Source organism: Triticum aestivum, chromosome 1D (assembly GCF_018294505.1).
Source record: "Triticum aestivum cultivar Chinese Spring chromosome 1D, IWGSC CS RefSeq v2.1, whole genome shotgun sequence".
NCBI classification, from domain to species: Eukaryota; Viridiplantae; Streptophyta; class Magnoliopsida; order Poales; family Poaceae; genus Triticum; species Triticum aestivum.
Genome location: NC_057796.1, coordinates 398,576,748 through 398,602,349, shown reverse-complemented (window position 1 = coordinate 398,602,349; position 25,602 = coordinate 398,576,748). Strand labels below are relative to the sequence as shown.

The 25,602-nt window shown below is 47.3% G+C and overlaps 4 protein-coding genes across 6 annotated transcripts; 2 read left to right on the top strand and 2 right to left on the bottom strand.

Moving 5' to 3' along the window:
* Positions 1-2,582: 2,582 nt before the first annotated feature.
* LOC123182362 (alanine--glyoxylate aminotransferase 2 homolog 3, mitochondrial) lies at positions 2,583-6,176 on the top strand. The gene is made up of 9 exons (XM_044594903.1): positions 2,583-2,896; positions 4,021-4,251; positions 4,410-4,580; positions 4,671-4,814; positions 4,903-5,082; positions 5,223-5,448; positions 5,529-5,642; positions 5,756-5,842; positions 5,930-6,176. The coding sequence occupies exons 1-9, from the start codon at positions 2,660-2,662 to the stop codon at positions 5,971-5,973; spliced, it is 1,434 nt and encodes a 477-aa protein (XP_044450838.1). The 5' UTR covers positions 2,583-2,659; the 3' UTR covers positions 5,974-6,176.
* Positions 6,177-7,913: 1,737 nt separating this feature from the next.
* LOC123182361 (B3 domain-containing protein Os03g0619600-like) lies at positions 7,914-11,187 on the bottom strand. 2 transcript variants are annotated; one of them, XM_044594901.1, is made up of 7 exons: positions 11,047-11,187; positions 10,753-10,911; positions 10,063-10,387; positions 9,790-9,980; positions 9,030-9,681; positions 8,686-8,927; positions 7,914-8,414 (listed from the first exon to the last, which is right to left on the bottom strand). In XM_044594901.1, the coding sequence occupies exons 2-6, from the start codon at positions 10,807-10,809 to the stop codon at positions 8,899-8,901; spliced, it is 1,254 nt and encodes a 417-aa protein (XP_044450836.1). In that variant the 5' UTR covers positions 10,810-10,911; positions 11,047-11,187; the 3' UTR covers positions 7,914-8,414; positions 8,686-8,898. The 2 variants fall into 2 exon arrangements, with proteins under 2 accessions (XP_044450836.1, XP_044450837.1); XM_044594902.1 differs by having other exon boundaries at positions 7,914-8,403.
* On the top strand, positions 11,111-16,372 carry LOC123182359 (putative pentatricopeptide repeat-containing protein At5g13230, mitochondrial). Of its 2 annotated transcripts, XM_044594899.1 has the most exons (3): positions 11,111-13,928; positions 14,006-14,068; positions 14,147-16,372. In XM_044594899.1, the coding sequence occupies exon 1, from the start codon at positions 11,115-11,117 to the stop codon at positions 13,773-13,775; it is 2,661 nt and encodes an 886-aa protein (XP_044450834.1). In that variant the 5' UTR covers positions 11,111-11,114; the 3' UTR covers positions 13,776-13,928; positions 14,006-14,068; positions 14,147-16,372. The 2 variants fall into 2 exon arrangements, with proteins under 2 accessions (XP_044450834.1, XP_044450833.1); XM_044594898.1 differs by having other exon boundaries at positions 11,113-13,928; positions 14,006-16,372.
* A 359-nt stretch (positions 16,373-16,731) lies between these two features.
* On the bottom strand, positions 16,732-21,241 carry LOC123182360 (TOM1-like protein 6; the record flags this gene model as incomplete). Its single annotated transcript, XM_044594900.1, is given in 9 exon segments — positions 16,732-17,822; positions 17,905-18,135; positions 18,450-18,535; positions 18,619-18,700; positions 18,815-18,963; positions 19,164-19,277; positions 19,758-19,856; positions 20,065-20,143; positions 21,143-21,241. Coding segments are annotated over 9 exon segments (1,867 nt in total), but the record flags the coding sequence as incomplete, so codon positions are not given.
* Between the last annotated feature and the right edge of the window lie 4,361 nt (positions 21,242-25,602).

Genomic DNA, 25,602 nt, shown 5'->3' with positions numbered 1-25,602 from the left:
CATTGGAGGTGACGAGTTGTTGGATGGACTCCCCCCAAGTTTCCTCATTGGCTAGCCTAATGGCTGATCATGTGGTGGGTGCTTATGATGGTTGAATAAAGCTCTTAATTCCCTATAATAACAATATTTCAGAAGGTGGTAACATTCATAGAGTGGTGGTTGAAGCAACGTGCGAGTTTTGCCTGAGATGATGAGGATTTGACTCCTTAGAGCAACTAGCCGACCCCGCAAAACGCCGGCCGCAAAACGCGTTTGCAGTTCATTCCTCTCTCATCTTCAAGAATCATATTGTGCAGGATAACACAGCAAGTCATGATGTTCTTCAGGGTTTTCTTATCCCAAAAACGAGCAGGACCACGGACAATGGCAAACCTAGATTGCAAAACACCGAATGCTCTTTCAATGTCTTTTCGGGCTGCCTCTTGCACCCTTGCAAATTCACATTGTTTTTTTTTGGTTATTTGATGCTCTTGACAAATGTGCACCAAGGAGGATATATACCATCTGCAAGATAGTACCCCTTTATGTATTCATGCCCATTGATAGTGTAGTTGCAAGCAAGAGCATCACCACTAGCAAGCCTAGCAAACAAATGAGAGCGTTGCAACACATTTGATATCATTGAGTGTGCCGGGCATACAGAAAAAGCAATGCCAAATCCATAAATCCTCGGATGCTACGGCCTCTAGCACAATTGTTGCATCATGAGACTTGCCACAATACATTCCTTGCCAAGCCTTGGGGCAATTTTTCCAATTCCAATGCATACAATCAATGCTACCTAGCATGTCAGGCCAACCTCTCCTCTCATTACCTGCCATCAATTTCTTTGTGTCATTTTCATTTGGTGCCCGAAGATACTCGGGACCAAAGACATGGACGATCACTTTCGCAAATCTACGCACAGACTCAATTGTGCTATCTTCATCAATGCGAAGATACTCATCGGCATAGTCAGCCGGAACGCCATATGCAATCACCCGCATAGCTGCGGAGATTTTTTGATATGCACTAAATCCCTTTAAGCCCGCGGCATTCCTTCTTTGAGTAAAATACCGGCAATTTGCCTCGTAAGCTTCAACAATTTTCACAAAAAGAGATTGGCGCATTCGGTACCTTCTGCGGAAGAGGTGTGCAGGATATGTAGGATTCTCCGAAAAATAATCTTGCATCAACATCTCGTTCCCAAGATGGCGATTCCGCGGAATGCACAGACGCCCTACAGTAGATCCTCGCCTCCTCTTCCGGTACTCGTCTTCATGCTCCTTCACGGCAAGCGCCATGACCAATGTTTGCTGCCGAAAGGTCGCAAGCATGGTCTCCACATCCGAGCCGTCCGAATCGGACGAATCGGATAGCAAGAACTTCTCGCACGGGGTCAACTCCATCTACACGCACACCGGCGCGTCAATCTACTACACAGCTCGCAAAAATCACAAAAAAGGGACTAACCGGTGGCGAGTGATCCCGGGCGGCGACGAGGAGGGTGCGCTCGGCGGTGGTCGATCCCAGCGGCAGCGGCGACTGGGGGGCGGCTCTTCTCGCCGGATCCGGAGGGGCGGTGCAGCGGCTCGGCGCGGGAGGGTGTGGGGCGGCCCCGCGGAGCGATTCCGCCCGCAGATATGGCCGGAATCGCCGGCGGCGGGCGGGCGGAAGCAAGGGCGGGCGGCGGCGGAAGGAGGGGGAAAAGAGCGCGGGGCTGAAATGTCCCTCACGCCAACTGCTTCTCTGTGATGCAGGGCACCGCAGCCGCGAGGGGGAAAACCCGCGTTTTCCCGGGTTGAGGTCGGGGATTTGCCGCGCCCCCTAAAAAATTTTACGGGCCGGGGCGGGATGCGGGGTCTGGTCGGGTCGGGGCGGGATGCGGGGTCTGGCCCGTACCCGCATTTTGGCGGTTATTTTGCGGGTCGGGGACGAATGCGGGGTCTGCTAGAGTTGCTCTTAGTGATCTGCTCGGCATGGTCTTTGTGGAAGCAACGCAATGCCCGCGTGTTTAACAGACTGGAGCAACAAGTGGGGCGCTCAGACCCTTGCCATCAACATCTTAGAAGAGATTAAGGATTGGATGAGGGCTCATAATGTAGTGGGCGGATTGCAGCGTTTTGTGACAAAGTAGCTAGGTTTCCTTTTAGTTTTGTGTGGAGTGAGTGTGTTTGGATGTGGTTGTTCGCACCTCATCTAAACTCTTATATCATATCTTGCTCCCTTCTATAAAAGTATGATACATAATTTGCGTACTTTCAAAAAAATGAAGGTGGTAAATTTATAATTTAGGAAGGAGAGTATTCTCTGTCAAACAACGAACATTGGCAATGAAATGTGATGATATGCCTACTATTCAGTCAATTTAGAAAAGGAGACATATTTGCAATTCAGGAAGGAGATAATTGTGATTTAATAGCAAAAATATTGTTGCTCTCTGTTGAGGCATGTTGTTCTCTGTGCATGTCATTCCACACACACACACACACACACACACACACACACGATATTCCGTGAAATATTTTTAGGAAAGGGCGTGCTCGTCATTTCACAGCCCCCACCATCAATCTCCGGCCCGTCCGTCTATTTATAGCTGGAGCGACGACGGCCATCGCCACCATTAACCAGTCCACAGGCAGGCACCGGTCGTGAGGCAGAGAGAGAACCAGAGCCAGACATGCAGCGCCTCGCCTCCTCCCGGAGGCTCCTCCGGGCCGCCCTCGCCCCCGGCCGGGCGCATTCCAGCCTCTCCGCGGCCGCGGTCGCCGCCGCGCCGGAGAATGGCGCCGGCGCCCCCAAGATGCCGCCGTTCGCGTACACGCCGCCGCCGTACGACGGGCCGCGGGTGGCGGAGATCGCCCAGAAGCGCGCCCAGTTCCTCAGCCCCTCGCTCTTCCACTTCTACGACCGCCCTGTACGTGCCCCCTCCCTCGCCCTCGCCACCCTCCATTTTCTCGGGAACGAACCACCGGATTGCTTGAAAAAGGGAAAAGAGAAACCAAGTTTGATTCCCGTCCCCATTTCTATCCTCCTCGAGGGAAATTGTTATAGATCAGATAGTACCTGATTTCGTGGTTTAAATTCCCCACTCTAAAATCGCCGAACACGAACAGTACATGTGACATGTCTCAGTTAAAGTGATGAGCGAGGTTGGCATAATCAGGCAAACGATTTGTACAAATCTGCTTGTTCTGGTCGTTTTTGGTAGTTTTGTGGTGAGAAAAGATGGTCTTTTTTTGGTAGTCCTTGCCCGAATTGTGGTGATTGGTGGGATCTGGACATCACAGAGCTAAGATTCTCAAAAAAGGGGATCATGAGCTAAGATTGTTAGTAGTAACAACAGAGTTCTGCACTTCATTGGATCTAGTAGCTCTGAAGTGGTGTAGCTATGCTTTATTGGGACCAGACGAGTCAATAACAAAAACGTTGTGTTTGTATCTTATCACTGACAGCTTCGCACAACGAACTCCTGTGCAAGTCTGTGATGAGATCTTACATCTGTGGCTGGAGCACCGGTAATTCATAAAGAGAGTGATCACGGACAATTTACTTGTTTTTCAACTGCACATGCATTGCCAAAGTTAATAAAATACTGTCAGGATAGGAGTTCTTCAGATAGTGTCAAAAGTTGTGTACCTACCATGCTCACGGCTCACCCACCAACCTTGGAGCTCACGTGCTGTACTCAGAGCAACACATATATCACGTGTAAAACATATTTTTATGTGAAGGTATATCTGATTTACAGGACACAACAACAAAAATGCAAGGAGGAAACACTTTCGTCAGCTAGCTCTTTCAGATCCCCTTGAACTCTTGAAAAACAGCTTTCGTGAGAACAGAGGGCAATAGGACAAAAAGTTAGCTGTTGTTACTTCAATACCTCTCTCAGTACTTTCTGTTGGATTCAATGTACTAGCTTGATCAGGACAAAGAGTGTAGTTTGATGATTAAGTGTGGAAAGCTAGCATCATGCAAGACAAGTTGTGATTTCAGCACTGAAAATTGATTATTGTTTCACTCCACAATTTATTGCAGTTGAACATAGTCGATGGAAAGATGCAGTACCTGTTCGATGAGGATGGCCGCCGCTACCTGGACGCTTTCGGTGGCATTGCGACCGTTTGTTGCGGGCACTGCCATCCTGATGTGATTGAAGCCATAGTCAACCAGGCAAAGAAGATACAGCACTCCACAGTTCTGTATCTGAACCATGCAATTGCCGACTTTGCTGAGGCTCTGGCGTCCAAAATGCCTGGTGATCTGAAGGTACTGTCAGCCTAGTAAAACATTACGCATTTCTGTACCTGAAAGGCTGAAAGTACTTCGGAATTTTATGGCTTAAAAATGTAGGGTATGTCCGATACACATAGATTATTTTGTTTGTTTCATTGAGCCTCATGTAAAGCTGCTCTTGTTCTCTGCAGGTTGTTTTCTTCACAAATTCTGGCACAGAGGCAAATGAGCTTGCACTGATGATCGCTCGGCTTTACACGGGTTCCCATGACATTATTTCACTTAGGAATGGATACCATGGGAATGCAGCTGCAACAATGGGTGCCACTGCTCAATCCAACTGGAAATTTAATGTTGTCCAGGTAAGGAAATTAAAATACTATATTGAAAGATGGAGAGACATTCTATTTCATGGCTTATCAGTGACATTTACTCATTTGCAATGTGTCCAGACCGGAGTGCACCATGCTCTTAATCCAGACCCATACAGAGGCGCTTTCGGGTCAGACGGAGAGAAATATGCCAGAGATATTCAGGAAACCATTGACTATGGGACTACAGGAAGAGTTGCAGGTTTCATTTCAGAGGCCATACAGGTATGCTAATACCAACACATTGTCATACTATCACCTTGCTCAAAAGTGAGATTTCCTAAATAAACAATTGGAATGTTCCTCTCTGCAGGGAGTTGGTGGAATAGTGGAATTAGCACCAGGATACCTGCCTGCGGCCTATGATATGGTAAGGAAAGCTGGTGGCCTGTGCATCGCCGACGAAGTTCAGGCGGGGGTTGCGCGCACTGGAAGCCACTTCTGGGGATTCGAAGGGCAGGGTGTCATCCCTGATATAGTCACTATGGCAAAGGTGAGTTCTGATAGTTTCTCCACAGTTTTCATCATACTTAAAGAGTTCGTGCATTCCATTATATGTCATTAGGTTCAGCTTCATCAGTGTACCATTGTATCAAACTATAGGCTGACATGTTTCCTGTCATTCTTGCTCAGGGCATAGGGAACGGAATACCGATAGGAGCGGTCGTTACCACACCTGAGATTGCTAAGGTGTTAACCCGCAGAAGCTACTTCAACACCTTCGGTGGTAACCCTGTCAGCACAGCTGCCGGCCACGCTGTTCTCAAGGTACTGGAGAAGGAGAAGCTGCAGGAGAATGCGTTCGTTGTTGGCTCCTACCTGAAGGAGAAACTTAACGCTCTGAAAGAGAAGCATGACAGTGAGTACCGGCTAGAAAAAATCACATCGCAAACACATATACCTAGGATACTTCTGTTACTTACATTCGGCTTCTTGCAGTTATCGGCGACGTTAGGGGGAAAGGCCTCCTTCTCGGGGTTGAGTTGGTGACCGATCGCCAGAAGAAAACTCCGGCGAAAGCTGAGATCGCGCAGGTCATGAACCACATGAAAGGTGATTGATTACACGAACTGACGAGCTCTGTTGCGTCTCTGTACTTTTGCAATTATAAAACTGAAGTAGCAGAGCTTCGGACCTGATATCCGAGTGTGTTCTTGTCTGAACAGATATGGGCGTGCTGGTGGGGAAGGGCGGTTTCTTCGGCAATGTGTTCAGGGTGACGCCTCCGTTGTGCTTCTCCAAGGAGGACTCCGGTAAGATCTGCTGCTAGTACTCACATTCATAGCATATAGTATATGTTATCTTGGCTTCTGATACATAACTGTAACTTTGCGTCGCAGACTACATGATCGAGGTGATGGACATTGCGCTGTCGAAGCTGTGAAGAGGCACTGCTCTCATCGATAAATAAGAGACGATCTGCGAAACAGCACCTCGTTGTCTCGTGTTCTGTCTTGCAAACCCATGATGCGCACATGCGATCTGCGCCTCCTGAACATTAGTATGATGTGCTGAGTAGGAGCTCTATGTGACCAATAAGTTCTTCGTAATAAGATATTCAGATGTGCTATGGCAGCTTTTATGATACATGTATCCTGCGTTCTTCATGCTATCCAGAAAACAAAGCATTGCCACATTTACTTGTCAGAATTCCAGGTGATTCAAAAGAATAATATGAACTGACCATTAACATCCTAAGCAAAAATGTTTGATAATCAACCGGATATGGAACATTACTGTGGTTAAATTACAGCCATAGCTAGGCCTTTTCAGGAAGATGGTGTTATTGAGGGACAGAAAGAACTTGTATATTTACATTACTAAGTTTTTCAAGTTGTTATAAAGGCAGGATGATCAAAGACATGTCTTAGGTTTTTCTGGAGTGGGGATCCCATCCCACTAAGAAGAAATACTACTTGGTTGCTTGGGACAAAGTGTGTGTCCCAAAAGACCAAGGGGGGCTAGGCATTTTGGGTCTTGAATTTATGAACAAAGTCTTGCTCTTTCTTTCCCCAAGTGCTATCTCTCTGAATAAAACATCCCTGTCCAGAAAGTTATTACTAGTGTTTCAGTTTTTCTAGGTTCTGGGAGGATCATTGCATCCTGACTAAATGTTGTGCTATGTAGGGGAGGATCTTGTTTCAAAACTTGCCTCTTCTGTGGTGGAGATGAAACAATATCACTTTTTTAGGAACGGAGGGAGTAGATTGCAAACACTGTTAGTGTCTTTTAAAATAAGAGCTCTTATACCACAAAACAGTAGTCGAACAAAATACTTGGACTGCACCAACCGCCAAGGCATTTGACATAAAGATGTACGAAGGCACTAAGAGCAAAGACATGCTTCCAGACATCGTTTTTTATGCCAAACAATTAGTATAATGCAAGACTCGGTTAATAGGTATTTAAGACTTGGGAACAGAGAATGAACTATATTAGAAACTCCTACATCAGTACCTCTTGTCTTAAGCACCTTCAGGAGCATCCTAGTTAGGTGGCACGGCTTGCTTCCGTGAGAAGCATTGTTGTGCCTCTCGAAAATTAAAAAAATGTGCTTTTTCTTCTTCCGGTTTTCCTGTTTTTCGTGAAAAAAGTTCAACAAAATCTATTAAAATGGGATCTAATTTTGAAGATCTCGATGGAAGAAATCCAAGGGTGAAAATGATTCGGGATTTGAATGCACAGCTTAAGAAATAAAATGTTTTGAATAAACGAATCTACAAAATAAAAAAACCCTCTCAAGATGTGACAAGTGGGGCACCTGAGAAGGTGAAAGTGAACTTTGCAAGAGTACCCCTTAACTACTGATTTAGAATGTTTTGTTTTGTTTGCAAACGTTTGCTCGTGGGCACGCACCCGGATCGCCACCTGTATAGGGTGTATGTACTAGTATGATGCATGCATAGTTTTGCGTTTTTTTTTAGGGTATAGTGTTGTGTTTGTTGTAACGATATGAAAAAAGAAACAGAAAACAGTGAGTGAATATAATGAAGGCACGGATCAACCGTTTCTTGTTTTCTTTGGATTCAATCATCATCAACTATCTCAGCCATACCAGCATACCCCATGTCCTTTTTGGTTCAGGTATGCATATGCAAGCCTTCTCAATCAGTTTTCAAACAAGGAACCTGTTGGGCAAGCAAGGATTCAGACAAAGCATCCCTCCCTGTTGGCAACTGAAATTCTACATCTTACAAGATTGGGCAAGTCGCACAAGTGCTGAAAACTCATCAAGGCAAAGCAAAAAAAAAAAAAATCATCTCCGAAGAGACACAAGCGTCATGCAGTCCAACCAAACAGTTAGTTCACGAACGAGCGCTATAATCCAATCGCAGCTGAACACAGCTTGCACGTAACATAATGGTGTTTGCAGTTTACCTCGAGACATCCTCCTAATCACAAATAATATATGAGCATCAGACAGTACTAACTAGAGGCAGATTAGACTCCAAACTATCCCAAATGAGATACAAGTTCACTCCTTGTCATGGCAGGGTACCACGGTTAGAACCATACAGACAATGTATTAACTACCAGTACATACCAGGGCTTGAGCTACACCTCTATGTCTGACTTGCGGACGAAATACACGGTCATCCTGAGCTCTTTCGTGCTCTTTGCCCGTTCAAAGAGGGCGATATCCCCCTCCTGCACATCATTCTCGGCGACGAATCTCTTCCAGCCACCACGAATCCACCTCATACCATTCTTATCTATTACCACTGTGGCTGGCTGCCCCGTCGTGCTTCCCTCCGACTGAAGCACGAGACGCATTCTTCTGTTTATGTGTGGAATGTATCTTGAACCGTATTCCCTGCGGAAGCCCTGATCAGCAGACATGCACATGTGTTGCATGAGAAATCAAAATTTCAGATCAATGTCTACTACTTCAGTGGAATGAACGATTCACACGTACAGTACAGTCGGTGTTTATGCATTAATAGATGAATTTTGATGCATTTTTAGATGAGAAATTGGTCATGCACAGGGTTTTGTAATGTAGTGATTGCACAAGTAGGTCTCAAGATCATTTCGTTAACAAATCAACGCAATCTATCTACAAACAATAGGTCAAAGAGTATGTATTTGAACTCACCAAATGACTGGCATTAATCCGGCTTTTGGTCATTAGTGACACATAGATAGGAAGTTCAGATTGAATCGCTTGAACTTTCTCCTCAACTTTCTTCTTCTCCACACTAGTTAGAGGCGTCCTTCCTTCAGATAAAATGTAGGGATGCTGGGAAGGCCCCTTGAGATTGCTGGTGGAGCTATGAGGTTCCAAATCGACCCCAAACTCCACAGATGCTCACTCATTCAGCGTGTGAGCTTCGTATCCTGAAAAGCTTGCACAACCCTCATAAGATAAGCATAACATAACCAGAAACAATTTGGAAGTTGATAAAAGGAAAAACACACACGTAAATATAGCGTTATAACCTGATTTAGCAGCAGATGGGGAGGATGTTGAAGCCACCTTTTGAGCTTTTGCACAGTGACTAGGTGCCTGCTTCTGCCGCCTACATGATTTTCTAGTGCCTTCTTCCACAATATCATGAGCATCAGAACAACTCACATAGTAGAATGATTTTCTAGTGCCTTGTTCCACAATGTGATCATCATCAGAACTACTCACATAGTAGCCTTCTTCCACAATGTGATCATCATCAGAACTACTCACATAGTAGCATGATTTTCTAGTGCCTTCTTCCACAATGTGATCATCATCAGAACTACTCACATAGTAGTCTGTATGAGGGGGTGGATCGGTTATTTCAAGTGAATCTTCACAAATTTCTTGAGTGCTAGAAATATTTCCCAAATCAAAGCATGAAGAGGTTCTCTGATGAACACTTGTGCCAAGAATACGAACTTCAAGGCGTTTTTTACCCTTGGTTATAAAAATAAGGAGGTCATTCTCTTGTATGCGATTAGCATCTACAAGATTTTTCCACCCATATTGGAGGACTATTTGGTCATCACCGTGCTTGCAAGCTTCAACACCGTATATATTGTCATTAGGGGCTTCTAGTTGAATAGTAGCTTTAGATGTGTCCTCTTTGAAATGTTCCACAAGCTTTAACGGTAAGTTCTGCAGTAACCCAAATAAAAAGACATTATTACAACGACGGAATCTTGAAGAGTAGGAATGGGGTCAATAACATAACCAAGAAATTGTTAGGGAAAAGATCCAACTTACAACAGAGCAATCCTTCAAGTTGACATTGCTTTTGTTCATGACTGCCACATAAAGGGGAACTTGAGATCTCATGGTACAAGCTATTTCACGTACTTTCTCATCTTGTGCTTTGGTTAGATGGCAGCCAGGTAATGTGCTATAGCCATAGTCAGTGGAGGTCCGAACATGTCCAGGATCAGACAGTAGTTGTTCTGCACATCAAGCACATTGTTACAATGGCCACAAAAGCACAGTACAAGTAGTATTAGACTCCAGAATACTAATTAATCTCACCATTCGGCGCATGATGATCGCAAATAGCGCCAGGTGGAACACCTCCAAAGCTCTGAGAAGGTGGTTGAGAACAGGAACTGGCCTTCTCATGACCGTTGGGATTGAATATATGAACCTTAAAGGTAGAGTTCCCAGGGCACACGAACCAAAAAGAATAATTTTCTTCTATGTGATGCATTGCGACAAACTTATCCCAGGCAGACTGAAGAACTAGCTCACCCGCCTTTCTACACACCCCAATACAGAATATGCCATTAGGAGCTTCTAGTGTGATGGTCTCAGAGATCATGCTCCCCAAATGGTCTCCAACCTCCCACGGTATGCACTATTCAAGAACAAGGAAGACAGACTTAGAGTCACAAGGTTCACTGTCTGTGGTGACAATTTAAGTTTCGTGCTATTTTCAGGAAATACAAAAGGACATGGCAAACGAACGAAACAAAAACTCGATTATTTGGAACACACATTATGGACAACAAATGCGCTTAAGTGACATGAGTCACCTTATTATAATTTAGAAGGGAAATAGCACAATGATGGTAGTGGACCAGAAGTGTAGTAAAGTAGGAGTACTGGTTACCAAATTAATATCAATCAAATTAGAAATAGCACTAATGATAAAACTTTGGAGGAGAGAGCACGCGCATGAAAAGAAGTGGATTGATGGGAGGAAGGGCCAAGTTAACTGACCATACTGCGGGTGGGTGAAATCACCCGAAGCCACGGCAAAGAAGTGCTCCTTGTCATGTCCCGTGTGGCCGCGGTGGTAATGCTGCCTCCACATGGTGGAGCTCCCGGGAGCGCTCCTCCTCTCCTCTCCTCTCCTCTTGCAACCGCCGCCGTTCCGACCTGATGATTGTGCTACGGAATCAAGAAGAAAAGGAAGCCATTTCCGGAAGAAGAAAAATCCCCCATTTACAGTACAGTAGAGGTAAACCCTCCCTTTTGCCCAGGAATCAAGAAGGAGGTGGTTGGGAGCCTGACCTGGTTAAGCCCGTCCGTCGATCGCCGGCCCGATCTGTTGGCCGTTAGCGGCGTCTCCTCTGCGCTCGATGGAAATGAAACAGAGCTCGCTCGGCCGGTCGGTCAGGCAGGGGTGGAGTGGAGTGGAATGGCATTTGGCCTGTAATAACAGCGACAAAACTGGGTATATGTACTTTTTATTTTACTTGGGTATAAGCGGCGGCTCGGCGCGGGGATCGATCATCGGATCCGCAGTCCCGCCACGGCCGATGATCCGGCGAGCGAGCCGCCGCCTCCTCAGTGCCATCCCACACCGCACTCTCCCGTCCCGCCGCGGCCTCGCGGCCAGCGCGGCGCTGCGGTGGCTGGACGACGAGCTCGCCTCGCTCGCCCTCCCCGAACGCGGGCCCGGCGTCGACTCGCACGCGTGCGCCAGGCTCCTGCAGGGCTGCGTCGCGCGCGGCGATGCCCGCGGCGGCCGCGCCGCGCACGGCCACGTTCTGCGGGGCGGCGGCCCGGACCTCTTCTGCGCCAACGTCCTGATCAACCTGTACGCCAAGCTCGGGCCCTTCGCCGGCGCGCGCAGGGTGTTCGACGGGCTGCCGGACCGGAACACGGTGTCTTTCGTCACGCTCCTCCAGGCCCACGCGCTGCGCGGGGACTTCGAGGCCGCGGCGGCGCTCTTCCGGAGGCTGCGGCTGGAGCGGCACGAGGTGAACCAGTTCGTGCTCACCTCGCTGCTCAAGCTCGTCGTTGCCATGGACGCTCTGGGGCTCGCCTGGGCCGTCCACGCTTGCGCGTGCAAGCTGGGCCATGACCGGAACGCCTTTGTCGGGTCTGCGCTCATCGATGCCTACTCCATGTGCGCGGCTGTCGGCGATGCAAGGCGCCTGTTTGACGGGATCCTGGGTAAGGATGCTGTGGCTTGGACTGCTATGGTTTCTTGCTATTCTGAGAATAACTGCCCGGAGAACGCGCTTCACGTTTTCCGGGAGATGAGGGTGGCGGCTTCTAAGATCAACCCCTTTGCTCTGACCAGCGTGCTCAGGGCTGCCGTGTGCTTGTCGTCGGTTGCGCTGGGCAAGGGTATCCATGCCTGTTCAGTAAAAACACTTTATGATGCCGAGCCTCGCGTTCGTGGTGCGCTGCTTGATATGTATGCCAAATGTGGGAATATTGAGGATGCCCGCTTGGCTTTCGACATGGTTCCCCATGATGATGTGATACTTTGGAGTTTTATGATATCCCTGTACGCACAGGGCAATCAGAACGAGCAGGCCTTCGAGCTGTTCATCAAAATGATGCGGTCTTCTGTGGTGCCTAATGAATTTAGTCTATCAAGTGTTCTGCAAGCTTGTGCTAATATACCACTCTTGGACCTAGGCAAGCAAATTCATAGCAATGCTATGAAGATTGGTCACGAGTCTGAGTTATTTGTTGGAAATGCACTGATGGATCTCTATGCCAAGTGCAGCGACATGGAAAGCTCACTCAAGATCTTCTCATCATTGCGGGGTGCCAACGAGGTGAGCTGGAACACAGTTATTGTTGGTTACAGCCAGTCTGGTTTTGGAGAAGATGCTTTGAGTGTATTCCGTGAGATGCGTGCTGCTAGGGCGCCTTCAACTCAAGTTACATACTCAAGCGTGCTCCGGGCTTGCGCAAGCACAGCATCCATCAATCATGTTGGCCAGGTTCACTGTTTGGTTGAGAAATCCACATTCAACAGTGACACCATTGTAAGTAACTCACTTATTGACTCATATGCAAAGTGTGGATGCATCAGGGATGCTCGCAAGATATTTGAAACTCAGAAAGAACATGATATAATTTCATGGAATTCCATAATCTCAGGATATGCTGTTCATGGAGATGCTGCACATGCCCGAGAACTTTTTGACAGGATGAACAAGAGCGGTATTGAAGCTAACGATATCACTTTTGTTGCTCTCCTGTCTGTCTACGGTAGCACGGGTTTAGTGAGCCAAGGACTCTCTCTGTTTGACTCCATGAAGCTTTATCATGGCATCAAACCATCCATGGAGCATTACACTTGCATTGTTAGGCTTCTAGGACGTGCTGGCCGTCTGCATGATGCTCTAAAATTTATTGGAGATATCCCTTCAGCACCATCTGCTATGGTTTGGCGTGCATTGCTTAGCTCCTGTATAGTGCATAAAAATGTGGATCTGGGGAGATTTTCTGCAGAGAAGGTGCTTGAGATTGAACCACAAGATGAAACAACTTATGTCTTGCTATCAAACATGTATTCTGCAGCTGGGAATTTAGATGAAGTTGCACTTTTGAGGAAGTCAATGAGGAATATAGGTGTAAGGAAGGAGACTGGTCTTAGTTGGGTTGAGATGAAGGGTGAAATTCATGCCTTTTCAGTAGGGTTGGAAGACCATCCAGATATGCGAGTGATACATGCTATGCTAGAATGGCTAAACCTGAAAGCCACCAGGGCAGGTTATGTTCCTGATACTAACGTAGTGTTGCATGACGTAGACGAGGAACAAAAGGCTCGCATGCTGTGGGTGCATAGTGAGAGATTGGCTTTAGCATATGGGCTTGTGATGACACCTCCTGGGTATCCAATTCGGATAATGAAGAATTTGCGCTCCTGCTTGGATTGCCATGCCATATTCAAGGTGATCTCCAAAATAGTCAAACAAGAAATTATTGTGAGAGACATCAATCGATTTCATCATTTTGACAAGGGAGCATGCTCATGTGGTGACTATTGGTGATGTTCCATTGTCCATTCATGTATTGAAGGGAGCTGCTCATTGATTTGTATGATCTTTAATATACTGGACTGCTGGTTTGAAATGCTTATGTTGATGATTTGCTGGACATAAAAGAGCAGTCTTTGCTCGGCTGAATCATGTACCACGTGCCAGGTACACTTTGTGAACTCAAATCCTGTATTGATCTCTCAATAACATCTGTGCTCATCAATTCTACCTTAATGTGCTAGGTTGGCATCAATCAGCAGGGTAGTTTGAAAAAAAAAGGCTTGCTTGATCTGGACTGAGCAAAGGTAAACATGCCATAGATCCAAAGGTTTTTTTCCTGAACATATCTGTGTGATGTATATGTACAGAATCTTTTTCTTTAGGAAAAACACAAAAGGCTTGCGTCTCGATGTATTGAAATGGTAGAAAGGTTAGTACAGCCCAGGAGGGCAAGATACAACGCACACTAGGAAAGGAGACAGAGAGAGAAATATTAGTGCGCATCCCAATCAACTGGGTTTAGAACACGCAACCGCAGAGCACCTGCACGAGCCGAATGGCGTGCCTCCCTCCGTAAAGAAATATAAGAGCGTGCCACAGCTCTGCAACATGTGCTAGAACTATATGAGAATTGTTCGGGGCAGATGATAAACTTTGACAAGTCTTCGGTGATGTTCAGTAAGAATACAAGGAGTGAGGACCGGCAAGTGGTGCTGAATATTTTGAATATACGGGCAGAAGCTAGAAATGAAAAATATCTCGGCCTTCCTGTGTATGTTGGTGCAGCAAAATCCCAGGTATTTGAGTGCCTAAAGGACAGAATATGAAAGAGGATTCAAGGCTGGATCGAGCGGCTACTCTCAAGGGCAGCCAAGGACGTGTTGATTAAGGCTTGTGCACAAGCGATTCCCACGTTTGCTATGTCATGTTTCGACCTGACTAAATCACTATGTGAGCAAATGGGGGCAATGATCTGTAGATACTGGTGGGCTCAGCAGGATGATATGAAGAAGGTGCACTGGCTAAGTTGGGAGTTACTGACGCGACCAAAAAGTAAAGGGGGAATGGGGTTCAGAGACTTGCATGGGTTTAACCTTGCCATGCTTGCTAGACAGGCTTGGCGAATGCTCACAGTCCCTGACTTGTTATGTGCCCGGGTCCTCAAGGCCAAGTACTTCCCTGATACATCACTTTTGAATGCTCAACCGAAGGCGGGGATCTCATATACTTGGCGAAGTACCCTGAAAGGAGTGCAGTTGCTGAAGGAAGGTGTTATATGGAGAGTGGGAGATGGAACCAACATAAACATTTGGTCTGATCCGTGGCTGGCCAAGGATGGAACACGACGACCTCGTACTCCGCGTGGCAACTGTGTGCTTACTAAAGTGGCGGAGCTTATTGATCGTACGACCATGACGTGGGATGAGCAGCTAGTCCGGGACATCTTCTGGGCCTGCGGATGCTAATATCATACTGGCTACGCCTATAAGAGAGGATTTTGAGGATTATTACGCGTGGCACCATGACGGGAAAGGTCAGTTCTCCGTCAAGTCGGCGTATCAGGTCTTTATAAAAGCAAGAGATGATGCAGCTGTTCCAACTACTGTTAATACAGTACAGCCGGAGTTGAGTGGAAAAAGCTATGGGAAATGCCCTGTCCACCAAGGTGCAACAGTTCCTGTGGCGCTTGCTCACAATAGCCTGCCAGTCAAAGCGAACATCAAGCGGAAGGGGATTGAATGTGGCACTCTCTGCTTGTGCTACCGAAGACTGAATGAAGATGGGTGGTGTAAAGAGGCGAAGAAACTCTGGAGAGAAATGCAGCTGGAAGAGGTTCGGCTACGGTTATGTGCTTGTGCAAAAGCCAGGGAAGTGGTGCAACAGGTGATCACTGAACATGAACAAGTGCTAGTTGCTTGCATGCTTTTGGAAATGGTGGACTCGAAGGAATAGGTTGAACAAAGGGGAGAAGATCTGCTCAGTGCAGAACACGGCTGCTCAGGCGAGGTCTTGGGCCTTGGAACACCTGCAGATCAAAGCGAAATCAGTGACGGTGCAGGCTGCCAGACCGAGACCGGCAGGCAGACGGACAAGGCCTGACGGGGATCAGTTGAAAATCAATGTGGACGGGGCGTTTCATAGTACTGCAGGGTCTGGAGGATGGGGGTTTGTAATTCGTGATAATACTGGAGATGCAGTTGGGGCGGGTGGTGGGAAGATTCGACATGCAATCAGTGCTATCCAGACCGAAGCTGAGGCATGCCTCCACGCACTGTCGGCTGCCGCAGCACGGGGGATCTCCAACATACTGGTGGAATCGGACTGTCAAACCCTCCTGCACGCGATACAAGGTTGCGAATACGATCGGGCCCCGGAAGATATGGGTCTGTCTAGGACACATCTAAATGTGACATAGTTATGTCACATCTAAGCTGATGTTCACTCTGTTTGTGGTCTATTTTTTTGTCCTAGTTTTTTTGTTTCTTGTTGCTGCATTATATATTTGTGGGAGTTTAGATGTGACATCCTAAAAAACATATGTGAATTAGTCAAACTGGGAAGATATTCGCCAATTTATCCGTCTGAACTTCAGCGCATTTGCTTTCTCATTTGCTCCTCGAGATTGTAATAAAATTGCCCATGCATTTGCTGTGTTGGGTAGTAGTAATGGCCAAGAGCCCCACCGGCTGCTGTGGTTGGAGGCAGTGCATGATGTAAGTGTGCTGCTGGCCAGCGATCTAGCTGCGCCTGTTTGGGTAATGGAACCACAGTGTTCCAATCTCAAAAATAAAAAGAAATATAAGAGAGTGATCTAAACGCTCTTATATTTCTTTAGAGAGGGAGTAGATAGCAAACATTCTAGTTTCACACGTCTGAATGATGAAACAAATCAGCGAGGGAAGGCAGGGGCCCCCCTCTCCCCTTACCTTTTCCTCCTTTGTGCGGAAGGTCTACCAGAGACAAATGGTTGAAGCAAATCATTTACAGCAATTATGCTCTACCATCTCTTAAGAATACACATGTGCCGACCGACAACTAAAATTAAACAATATCACCAATATGACCTGAACACATATACAGCAAATGTACAAACCAAATGACACCGAGTAGCTAACTTGAACCCGCGAGACCTATTTCTTTCCACCGATCATAGGTTGACCACCACCCTTTGGACCAGGCACATTTGCCGATCTGCTTGTCTTGCCTGCTGCGCCGAAACTCTTCACATCGATCAAATCACCAAACAGGTTGTCTGGCATGTAGTAGGGTTTGGCTGCGGTCGCTGGTGCTTCTTTTGGTCTTTGGTTTCCATTCATTCGAGCATCTGGGACAATGGCAAGGGCGTTGTTTGCATGAGAAACAAAAGAGCTTTGCTGTTGCATAGGACTGGGATTTGGGGTTGGAGATGGCACATGTTGCATCAGTGGAGAAGCATAAGGTGTTGAAGGAGCTGGGTAAGGTGTTGAGGCAACAGAAGCAACAGGAGGATTCGGCGTTTGGTATGTGGCAGGCTGAAAAGGATTTACAGAGTTGGCACTTGTAGGCATGGCCCAAGGCGGTGCCGGATAGGTTGATGTATATTGCGGCGGTGCTGGATAGGTTGATGTATATTGTGGAGGCTGAACTGGATATGCTCCACTCTGTGCACTCTGTTCACTTTGGGCCCAGGGCGCAACGTAATTGTTGTATGGAGTGTACCCCTGATTTATTGGATATGCCTGGTGATTGGAAGGGTAATGCTGTCCATTCGATGCTGCAGGCTGATAGTTCGGCGGTAAATGTGACCCATTTGACACGGCGGTCTGCTGACTGCCATTTTGGCTCTGAGTTGAAGAATCTGTAGATGCTTCAGGAGGGCTGTACAAGGTAAGGCTTAGAAGGTCGATCATATCCTGCTCTTTTGTCCGAGTACCACTGACAGAAGCTGACTCAACAGGAACTAGGGCATTGCTCGCAACAGAAGATGAGGCTTCAGAAGTTGCATCGTCAATAGGGATAAGGGCATGATCACCAACACTTGATGATGCCTCGTCGCTACTTATCACAGATTTGTTCTTTCTACAGATGCAGAACATATCATAAATAATTAGTTGTGGTTCAGGAATAAGTAGATTGTGCATCAAAAGCTATTTTCAATTACCTTTTTGCTAGCTGAGCAAACTCATCCTCTTCATCCTCTTCAACGGGGGTCTCATTTTGTGCAACAACTGGAGGTGCAGATGGCTGTGGTGTTGGATCCTCTCTGGGTATCTCATCTCTCCTTGGCGTTTCAACTGGTAAAGGAGAACCAGAAGCGATGGCATCGTGTTTTGCAAGTACACTTTGTAAGCGGTCATTTATTTCTAGGCCTTGTTTCAGTAGCTCCTCATTCCTAAACAACAGGAACCATAAAAGGTCACACATTACATTCTGTGGCAGCGTAGCCTGAACTGCACTGTCATTTTATTTTTTATTTTATTTTAGAAAAGGAGGATTATCCCCGGCCTCTGCATCAGAGTGATGCATGCAGCCCCTTTATAACTGCACTGTCATTTAGACGATGCAGAACTGTAAGAAAAAGTGTCCCATGCTTATGCATGTGCATGCTAGTTCTTATGCTAAACTTCAAATTCACTTGAGGCGAACACCACGGTACACTAAGATAGGGGAATATTCTTCATACGTCTGTGGGAGAGATGAGCTTACCCTGTTGAGCTGACAAACCCCATGAGCTTTTGTTGATTTGAACGACTTTGGCTGACAAGCTCAGTAACAATTTCATCTTTAACAGCCTGGCATCACCAATAATTGAATAGGTAATTTCATGAACTTCACCAAACTAGCCATGCAATTTTCTTTTAAATATTCGGCTTACCATGCGATCAGCAGGATTCAAAGCATTCACCATATCACTCAGTAATTCTGTTGCATCTCTAATATTATCCAGATCCCCTGAACTGGAGTAAAACAGAGATAACAAGTTATAACCATTAAATAGAGCAATAGAACAGATAGCTTGGGCAAGAAAAGCTCAAGGAGTTGAATATGGAGTACTAGAGAAGAAATGCAACCTCAGTGTTTCAACATCAGATGCCATTCTGTCATTTAGACTTCCAGTGGGATATGCAGGTGAACCATACGCCTGAGATTGATGCGTCACAGGAGGAGTAAATATTGGAGGGGCATCCATAGGACGACGAGGGAACATTACTCCTGACCTCTGTAGAAGATGTTGCGTTAGCTGATATGATTAAAGTCCAGTAGCGTGCCCCCAAAATAGTAAGACGTGGACATTATCTAAGGCCGAACTACTTATACTTTAAACTTCTCTTTCAGGGCATGTTCTTGGCTCCATATATACTGGACTGGTTGCGTTGAGAAGTGTGAGGTTTTACACTGGCGGGAATATTGCAGTCATACCTTTAGTTCAATGTATGACCAGTAATATTGTGGATATTTGCCCCCAGGTCCACCAAATGCTTCTTGCCATGAGTCCAGAAGTATCAATATCTTATCCTTCACTTGCATATCATGCTGGATATTCAGAAAAGAAACATTCCAAAAAACTTAGCATTGTGTTTGACTGTTACCATGTTACCCAATAACAGTTAGCATGTTCACCTGAAGAAGAGTGATGGTTCAGCTCAAACACCGAGTTTGAGTCACAAAACAACAGGGATTGGCCAAAAGGGTTCTTATCTAGTATAAAAAGAATTTAAATCCATAGTGTTTTGGATTTTACCAAGTATGTCTGACATGAGAATTCATAACATCCATTCATAAAGTTCTAAATGACATGACAAAATTATCTGTCACTAAATATTTTTTTGAATAATTAAGTAAACAAGCATACAAAAATGGATGCAGCCAAATTGTGTTAACATTGAGAAATATTTGGAAACAAGATAATAGATAATCTAACTAATTATTTCAAAACTTGTTTTTACTTCTCTTTGCTAATTTAAGCAGCATGAGAATAAATGCGAGACTTCGAAGGATCAAAGGAGGGTATACCTTCTTCTGAACAATTTTGACCATTTCTTGTAAAACATGCAGCTCAGCAACTTCAGAATGAACATATTCGCCACAGTTCTTCATCATTGTCTCCAAGAGCTGCAAAGATTTTTATAACCAGTGTCAACAATAAAAATAGCCCCATGTTATTGCTTTCTTAAGGTGACAATCTTACAGTGGCAGATAAGCATAATAGTATCCGAATTACTTCTAACAAACTGAAAATGATCAGAAAAACAAATCTAGAGTTTTCACAGCAAATCATTACAGAAAACTACCAATAACACATATTATTAGAAATACGCACCGTCAAAGTGAAAAACTGAACTTTCGGGTCCTTATTCTGCAGCCGCTTCTTTACTGCTTTTACCACATCTTTTGTTTGCCTGATGAAGGATTTGCAAATATATTAGCATCTGGTAGGTAAAGCTTCTCTGCGAATACATAAGTTAATCAGGATGTCCTCCCATCAATACATTTACACAAACACACCATAATTCAAAGGTTTATTTATTTGGAATCCTCTATTGAAACATAATGGCAATAAATCATAAGCAATTATATAAGTAATCTGGATGCCTTCCCACATATGAATACCCCAGCACAATAGAAGTTCAAACACATTTTCATCATGAACAGCTGTGGTGCAGTTTGGTTCCGACAGATCATTGCCCAACAGGCTAGGCATCAAAATTGGACAGGAAGTTTTTGAGTGCTACGGATAGCTTATCAATCGGATTTTCTCGACCACAGAACTAGCATTAGAATACATATCTTGATTGGCATGAATGACAAGCAAGCTACTAAGCACACCATTGCTGGAGCTATACAATGGTCCTGTATGCAAATCCCGTCATAATCCTTGGCGACATCTCGGTCGACGCTCCAAAAGGACTATATACCTGAGCTCGAGCATCAAGTTCTCAGCCTAAGTTGAAGAAACTATGAAACGTGCCACCGTAAGCTACACGCGTCTACTTGGTACTTGCAGCTCATATTATAGTTGTCATAGCAGAGTAATAACCACTAGAAAATTGTCCGAGGTAACAACAGGCTAGAGACCACTTCCTACCTACCAATCAACTCAAGCCACCTCGAATCAATTTGCTACGTAGTAAGAGTTCCCAAATAGATTGCAATTTTGACCGAAACCCGCCCCAATCAATCGGGTCAACGGCCCCTGAAACCAAAAACCCCGCCCCGCCGCCACAGAAGCAACGACAACGACGACGAAGCAACAAGCCCCGCGCGCGGGACGAATCCCAAATCCCCCACCGCCGTAATTCTCCCCACTCGGCGGCACGGCAAGCACAAAAAACGAAACAGCCATAGCAGGAGGCGGGCGGGGGAGAAGGGAAGGGGAGGCGACGATCAGTAGTAGTCACCATCGGTCGGCGTTGAGGGTGTCGCAGATTTCGAGGTTGACGGCCCAGTCGGGCCCCTGCAGCAGGTGGCTGGTGGCCTTGTCGACCCGCGACGCCGCCGGCAGCCGCGAACCCGGCCGCGGGGCCGTCCCCGCCGGGTACATCGCCGGAGACCCCTTAGCTTGCCTCGCTTCACGAAGCCGCGTCCCGCGGGCAGCCTGGTCCTTCCAGCGGCGGCGGCGGTGGCTTGGGGCTTGGGGCTTGGGGCTTGGGGAAGCGTCCACGGGGCGGGGCGGAGCTCGAAAGATTCCGTTGATTTTTCTTCTCGGCGCCTCCTTTTACGAGGAGAGACGGGCAGGGGAGGAGGGGGAGAGGCGAGGATAGGCAGGTGGACTAGCCAAATTGGAGGAGGCGACGAAAAGCGGATTGGGGGCGCGTTTATCCACCTGAGGCCGCGCGGGTGTACGTCCATGACGGGTGGGTCCGGAGGCCACGTGGCGGCGGCTGCGTGGGGTGGTCGGGCTCGGGAGGTGCCCGAGGCGAGGCGAGACGAAGGGGGGTTACTTACCGGTTTGGGTTTAAGCGGGTTTTTGCTTTGCCTCGGTCGGTTGTCTTGTGCGGGGACGGGGTTTATCCGCGCACGCGCTGACGGTCGTTGCGTTGCGTTGCCGTCTTTGGTTAGACCGATGAAAAGTACGGAAAAAGGGCCTCTGCACTGAGAACTTTTCGTTCATCAGCAGATGGTTAAAGGCTTAAAAAAAGCTCGTCTATAGGCTTTTTTAATACAAAACAGACGCACACCGTATCCCTATGAACACCTTTGAGAGACTGAGCCGGCATGTCATCTTAAGATTTTACTAAGTCACCGTAGGCGTCTCATAGTCGGCGGGAACAACTCCTCCTACTGAAGGCATATGGACGAAAATCCTAAAATAATTCAGAATAAGAGCATCTACGGCCGAACCTCTCAAACCCGCCTCATACACCCCGGCGGGCTGCCCGGTCACGATTTTTTTTGACCAGACAGGCCTCTCAAACGGCCCTCAAACGCCCGGGCTGACCGGCACACCTCATATTCAGCCCAAATATGGGGCGGATATGGGGCGCCCGGGCACGCGCACCACGTCGGACTGATGAAGGGGTCCTAACCGGAAACGCCCTCAAACCGACGGTTCGTACGTCGGACCGGTGGCGCCACATGGCGCAACTTCGGCGGGCCGCGTAGTGCATTGCCCGACTATTTAAGTCGGCCAACGGCACCTAAACCCTACCATCCATCCACATTTTCCTCCTCCTGTCCGCCGCCGCCACTTTACATTCCACCCGTCCGACTAATAGCCATGCCCCCACACCATCGGGGGAGGAGCGAGCCATTTCTGACGCCGAAGCGCCGGCTCGAGCTCCTTGAGCGGATTCGGGCTAGGCGTGAAGCCTGGATCGCCGCGGGGTACCTCCGAACGCAGTGGATCCGGAGGAGGGGGAGGAGGAGCCAGAGGAGGAGGATGTGGGGGACGCTGGGGATGGGGATCTGCAGGCGGAGCAGCAGGCCATCCTTGATTCCCTCCGGTCGGAGTCGGTAGCGGAGGCAGTCGTCGGCAGGAGATGGAGGCGCAAGAGGCCGCGGAGGGGGCGAGGATGTTCGCCTACATGGATGAGGGCGAGCAGGAGGAGGATGAGCCGAAACCCTCCTACCCGCCCGTCCAGCCGGCTCCCGGCACCGTCGTCGTGGACATCTCCGACGACGAAGAGTAGCTAGAGTAGTACGTAGGATTTTATTTTTTTGCATGGTTTGTATGAATTAGGGGACGAAATATGAAAAATGCAGATGCAAGCCGGCTAATTTGAGGCGTCCCGGACGTGTCCGCGGACGTTTGAAGGGCCAGATTTGCAAAATCCAGGTGTAAATGCTTTAAATGCAAGCCCCATGATTTTAACCATAGGTTGGTTCGCAGCTCGTCTAGAAGTTGGGCGTGGCCAAAGTCTCGCGGTCGTGTGCATCCATGACTCCATGGCAAGTAAACCTGGCTACGCCGTACATACAACATCAACGTACGTCTAATTCTTCAACACGAAGGCTTTTTGCGTAAGGCTGGCAGTTCGTCCGTACGCGCGAAACCCACGTAGGTGACTCCGTGAATGTTGGGTCGCCCATGCACAGCAAATGCACTCTTTTCTTTTTGCTGAACACCGCCCCCTAAACCCTAGTACTACTAGCATGGATGGGATAGATAAAGAACGGAATTCAGACGTCCACGTCTCAGCCAACCAGTCAAAGGGACCTTATAAGTTCTCCAGGTACAGCACATCTTGTTCGCAGGGTGGACACGTAACCATCCTTTCCAAGCCGGAAGGATTCCTGCCGCGCTGCCTCCTTTTGCTTAATCTGATCATCGAAGCGAATAACTAAAGTATTCCGTACGTTGCCGGTTGGATGGAGCATCCGGCCGTCATCATCACGCGTTTATCCCAACTAATCTACTTATTGATCAATGAGCTACGACCAGAGAATGATTGACTAATCAAACTCGAGAAATTATTTCGCTCGCAGTGGGACAGAAGGAGACGGCTCTTCTTTTTTTCCGGGAAGAAGAAAGAATGCCGTTGACCCTGTGAACAGTATCGACGGAAGGATCTTACGTCATGGGACGGAGGGAGTACTATTGATGAAATATGAAATGAACACCCCGATTTCATAATCACACCGGCGCAGCGAAATCGCTGGCCATCCGACGTTTACATCCACCTGGACTGACCACCTAGATGCGAGGAAATTAAAGGTGATGGGATTGTTGCTTTCGGCACGTGCATATGACGATTTCTCTGGCCGCCAAAGCGGAACGAGTTCGTTGGTCCATGTGATCCGTCTCCGTTAAGTCGTCCGCTTTATTTTGACGCGGTTTTTTTTATCTGGAACATACATTCCATAACTTAACCAGAACGCACCTAAAGAAACACATGGTTAGAATCTTAGCCAGAACGCACCCAAAGAAAACAGGATTAGAATCTTCTAAGTCAGCACAAAGAGCACAACGATCGGAACTCGGACCATTCCTTTTGCGAGTCTGATCAGCCGCAAGTAGCCTGCCCCTGATGGCCTGCCCCTGATGGCCTGCCATAAAAAAATCTTAATCTTGGGAAGCACCCTGGCCGCCCAAACTGGCTTGAACTTGGAAGTAGGAGTGCCCGAGACGAGTCTAGAATGTAGGGATTTGACCGAAAACCTCCCAGACGATACGTGAGGCCAGACAACAGTGTCCTCCTCCTTCGAGAGCAAAGGAAACAAAACAGCAAGACGATGCCAGTCGTCCAACTCTGCAAGAGAGAGCGATCTCTTGAAGCCCAGATCCCAATTGATGCGAGAGAGCTCAGAGATTGAGATCTCAGGGTTAGAACAATACGAAAACAGAACAGGAAAGGTAACAGTTAAAGTAGAGTCACCAGTCCACCAATCCAACTAGAAATGAGTGGAATCACCATTTCCAACGACAAACTTAACATGTTCCCGAAACACATCACGAACTTTGACCAAATCTTTTCAGAACTGAGACCCATGAGAAGCCGAGGCAAATAGGGGACCGCCCAAAGGAAATATTTAGCTTTGAGAAGCCAAAACCATAAGGTGCCAGGGCCAATCGCCATAATCCTCCACCATTTAATAAACAAGCACTTGTTCATCATAGTGGTGTTCAGAATGCCCAACCCCCAAAGTTTTTGGGCTTGCACATGATATTCCATTTAACTAGCCTATATTTGTGCCTGCTGTCCGCGGCATTCCGATAAAAAAGCACCTTTGTGCTGGTCAAAACCATCATGGGCCCCTTGAGAAAGACGATAAAAACCCATGGTGAACATGGGAAGAGAGGAGAGACAAGCATTGATAAGGCAAACCTTCTCCACGTTCGTGTTGTATCTACCACGCCACGGCATCACCCGATTCCCGACTTTAGTGACTAGAGGCACAAAATCCTTGGCACAATGACGCGGCTTGAATGGAGTTCCATCCCTAGGCCTTGGCTGGGCACCCCCGTCCCTTGAGATCGCACTGATAAGCTGCGTTTCTCGGCCTGCACTGAGATCTCTTTGGGAAATGGGCAGCGTGTGCGTTTCTAGTATGATCGTTGGTTGGGAGGCATTACTCCACTCAGTATTGCTCCTGGTCTGTTCGTCATGGCACGACGAATAAATTTAACTATGAAGGAGGCACTTGATCGTGGCCACTGGATGAAGGGCCTAGAGAGGATTGCTTCTGAAAAGCTGCTCGACCAATTTGTCAAGCTGTGGGAGCTGCTCCAACACATAGTGCTCTCTGATGTCCCCGACTCCATTCGGTGGAGGTTCTCCGCTGCCACCGCCTACAAGGCTTAGATTTTGGGCCGCATTTCTGAGCCGCAACTACTCTCTGTGTGGAAGGGCAGGGCCGAGTTAAATTCCACCTCTGGTTATTGTCCAGAACAAAATCTGGAAGGCTGGACTGACATAGC

Coding starts and splice junctions, on each gene's coding strand:
- LOC123182361 (XM_044594901.1), bottom strand. CDS start 10,809: ATGACAAGGAGCACTTCTTTGCCGTGGCTTCGGGTGATTTCACCCACC. Junction 10,388..10,752: donor TTTCACCCACCCGCAGTATG/GTCAGTTAACTT, acceptor GTTCTTGAATAG/TGCATACCGTGGGAGGTTGG. Junction 8,928..9,029: donor CCCATCTGCTGCTAAATCAG/GTTATAACGCTA, acceptor CAAGCTTTTCAG/GATACGAAGCTCACACGCTG.
- LOC123182362 (XM_044594903.1), top strand. CDS start 2,660: ATGCAGCGCCTCGCCTCCTCCCGGAGGCTCCTCCGGGCCGCCCTCGCC. Junction 2,897..4,020: donor TCCACTTCTACGACCGCCCT/GTACGTGCCCCC, acceptor AATTTATTGCAG/TTGAACATAGTCGATGGAAA. Junction 5,843..5,929: donor CTTCTCCAAGGAGGACTCCG/GTAAGATCTGCT, acceptor TTTGCGTCGCAG/ACTACATGATCGAGGTGATG.
- LOC123182359 (XM_044594899.1), top strand. CDS start 11,115: ATGGAAATGAAACAGAGCTCGCTCGGCCGGTCGGTCAGGCAGGGGTGG.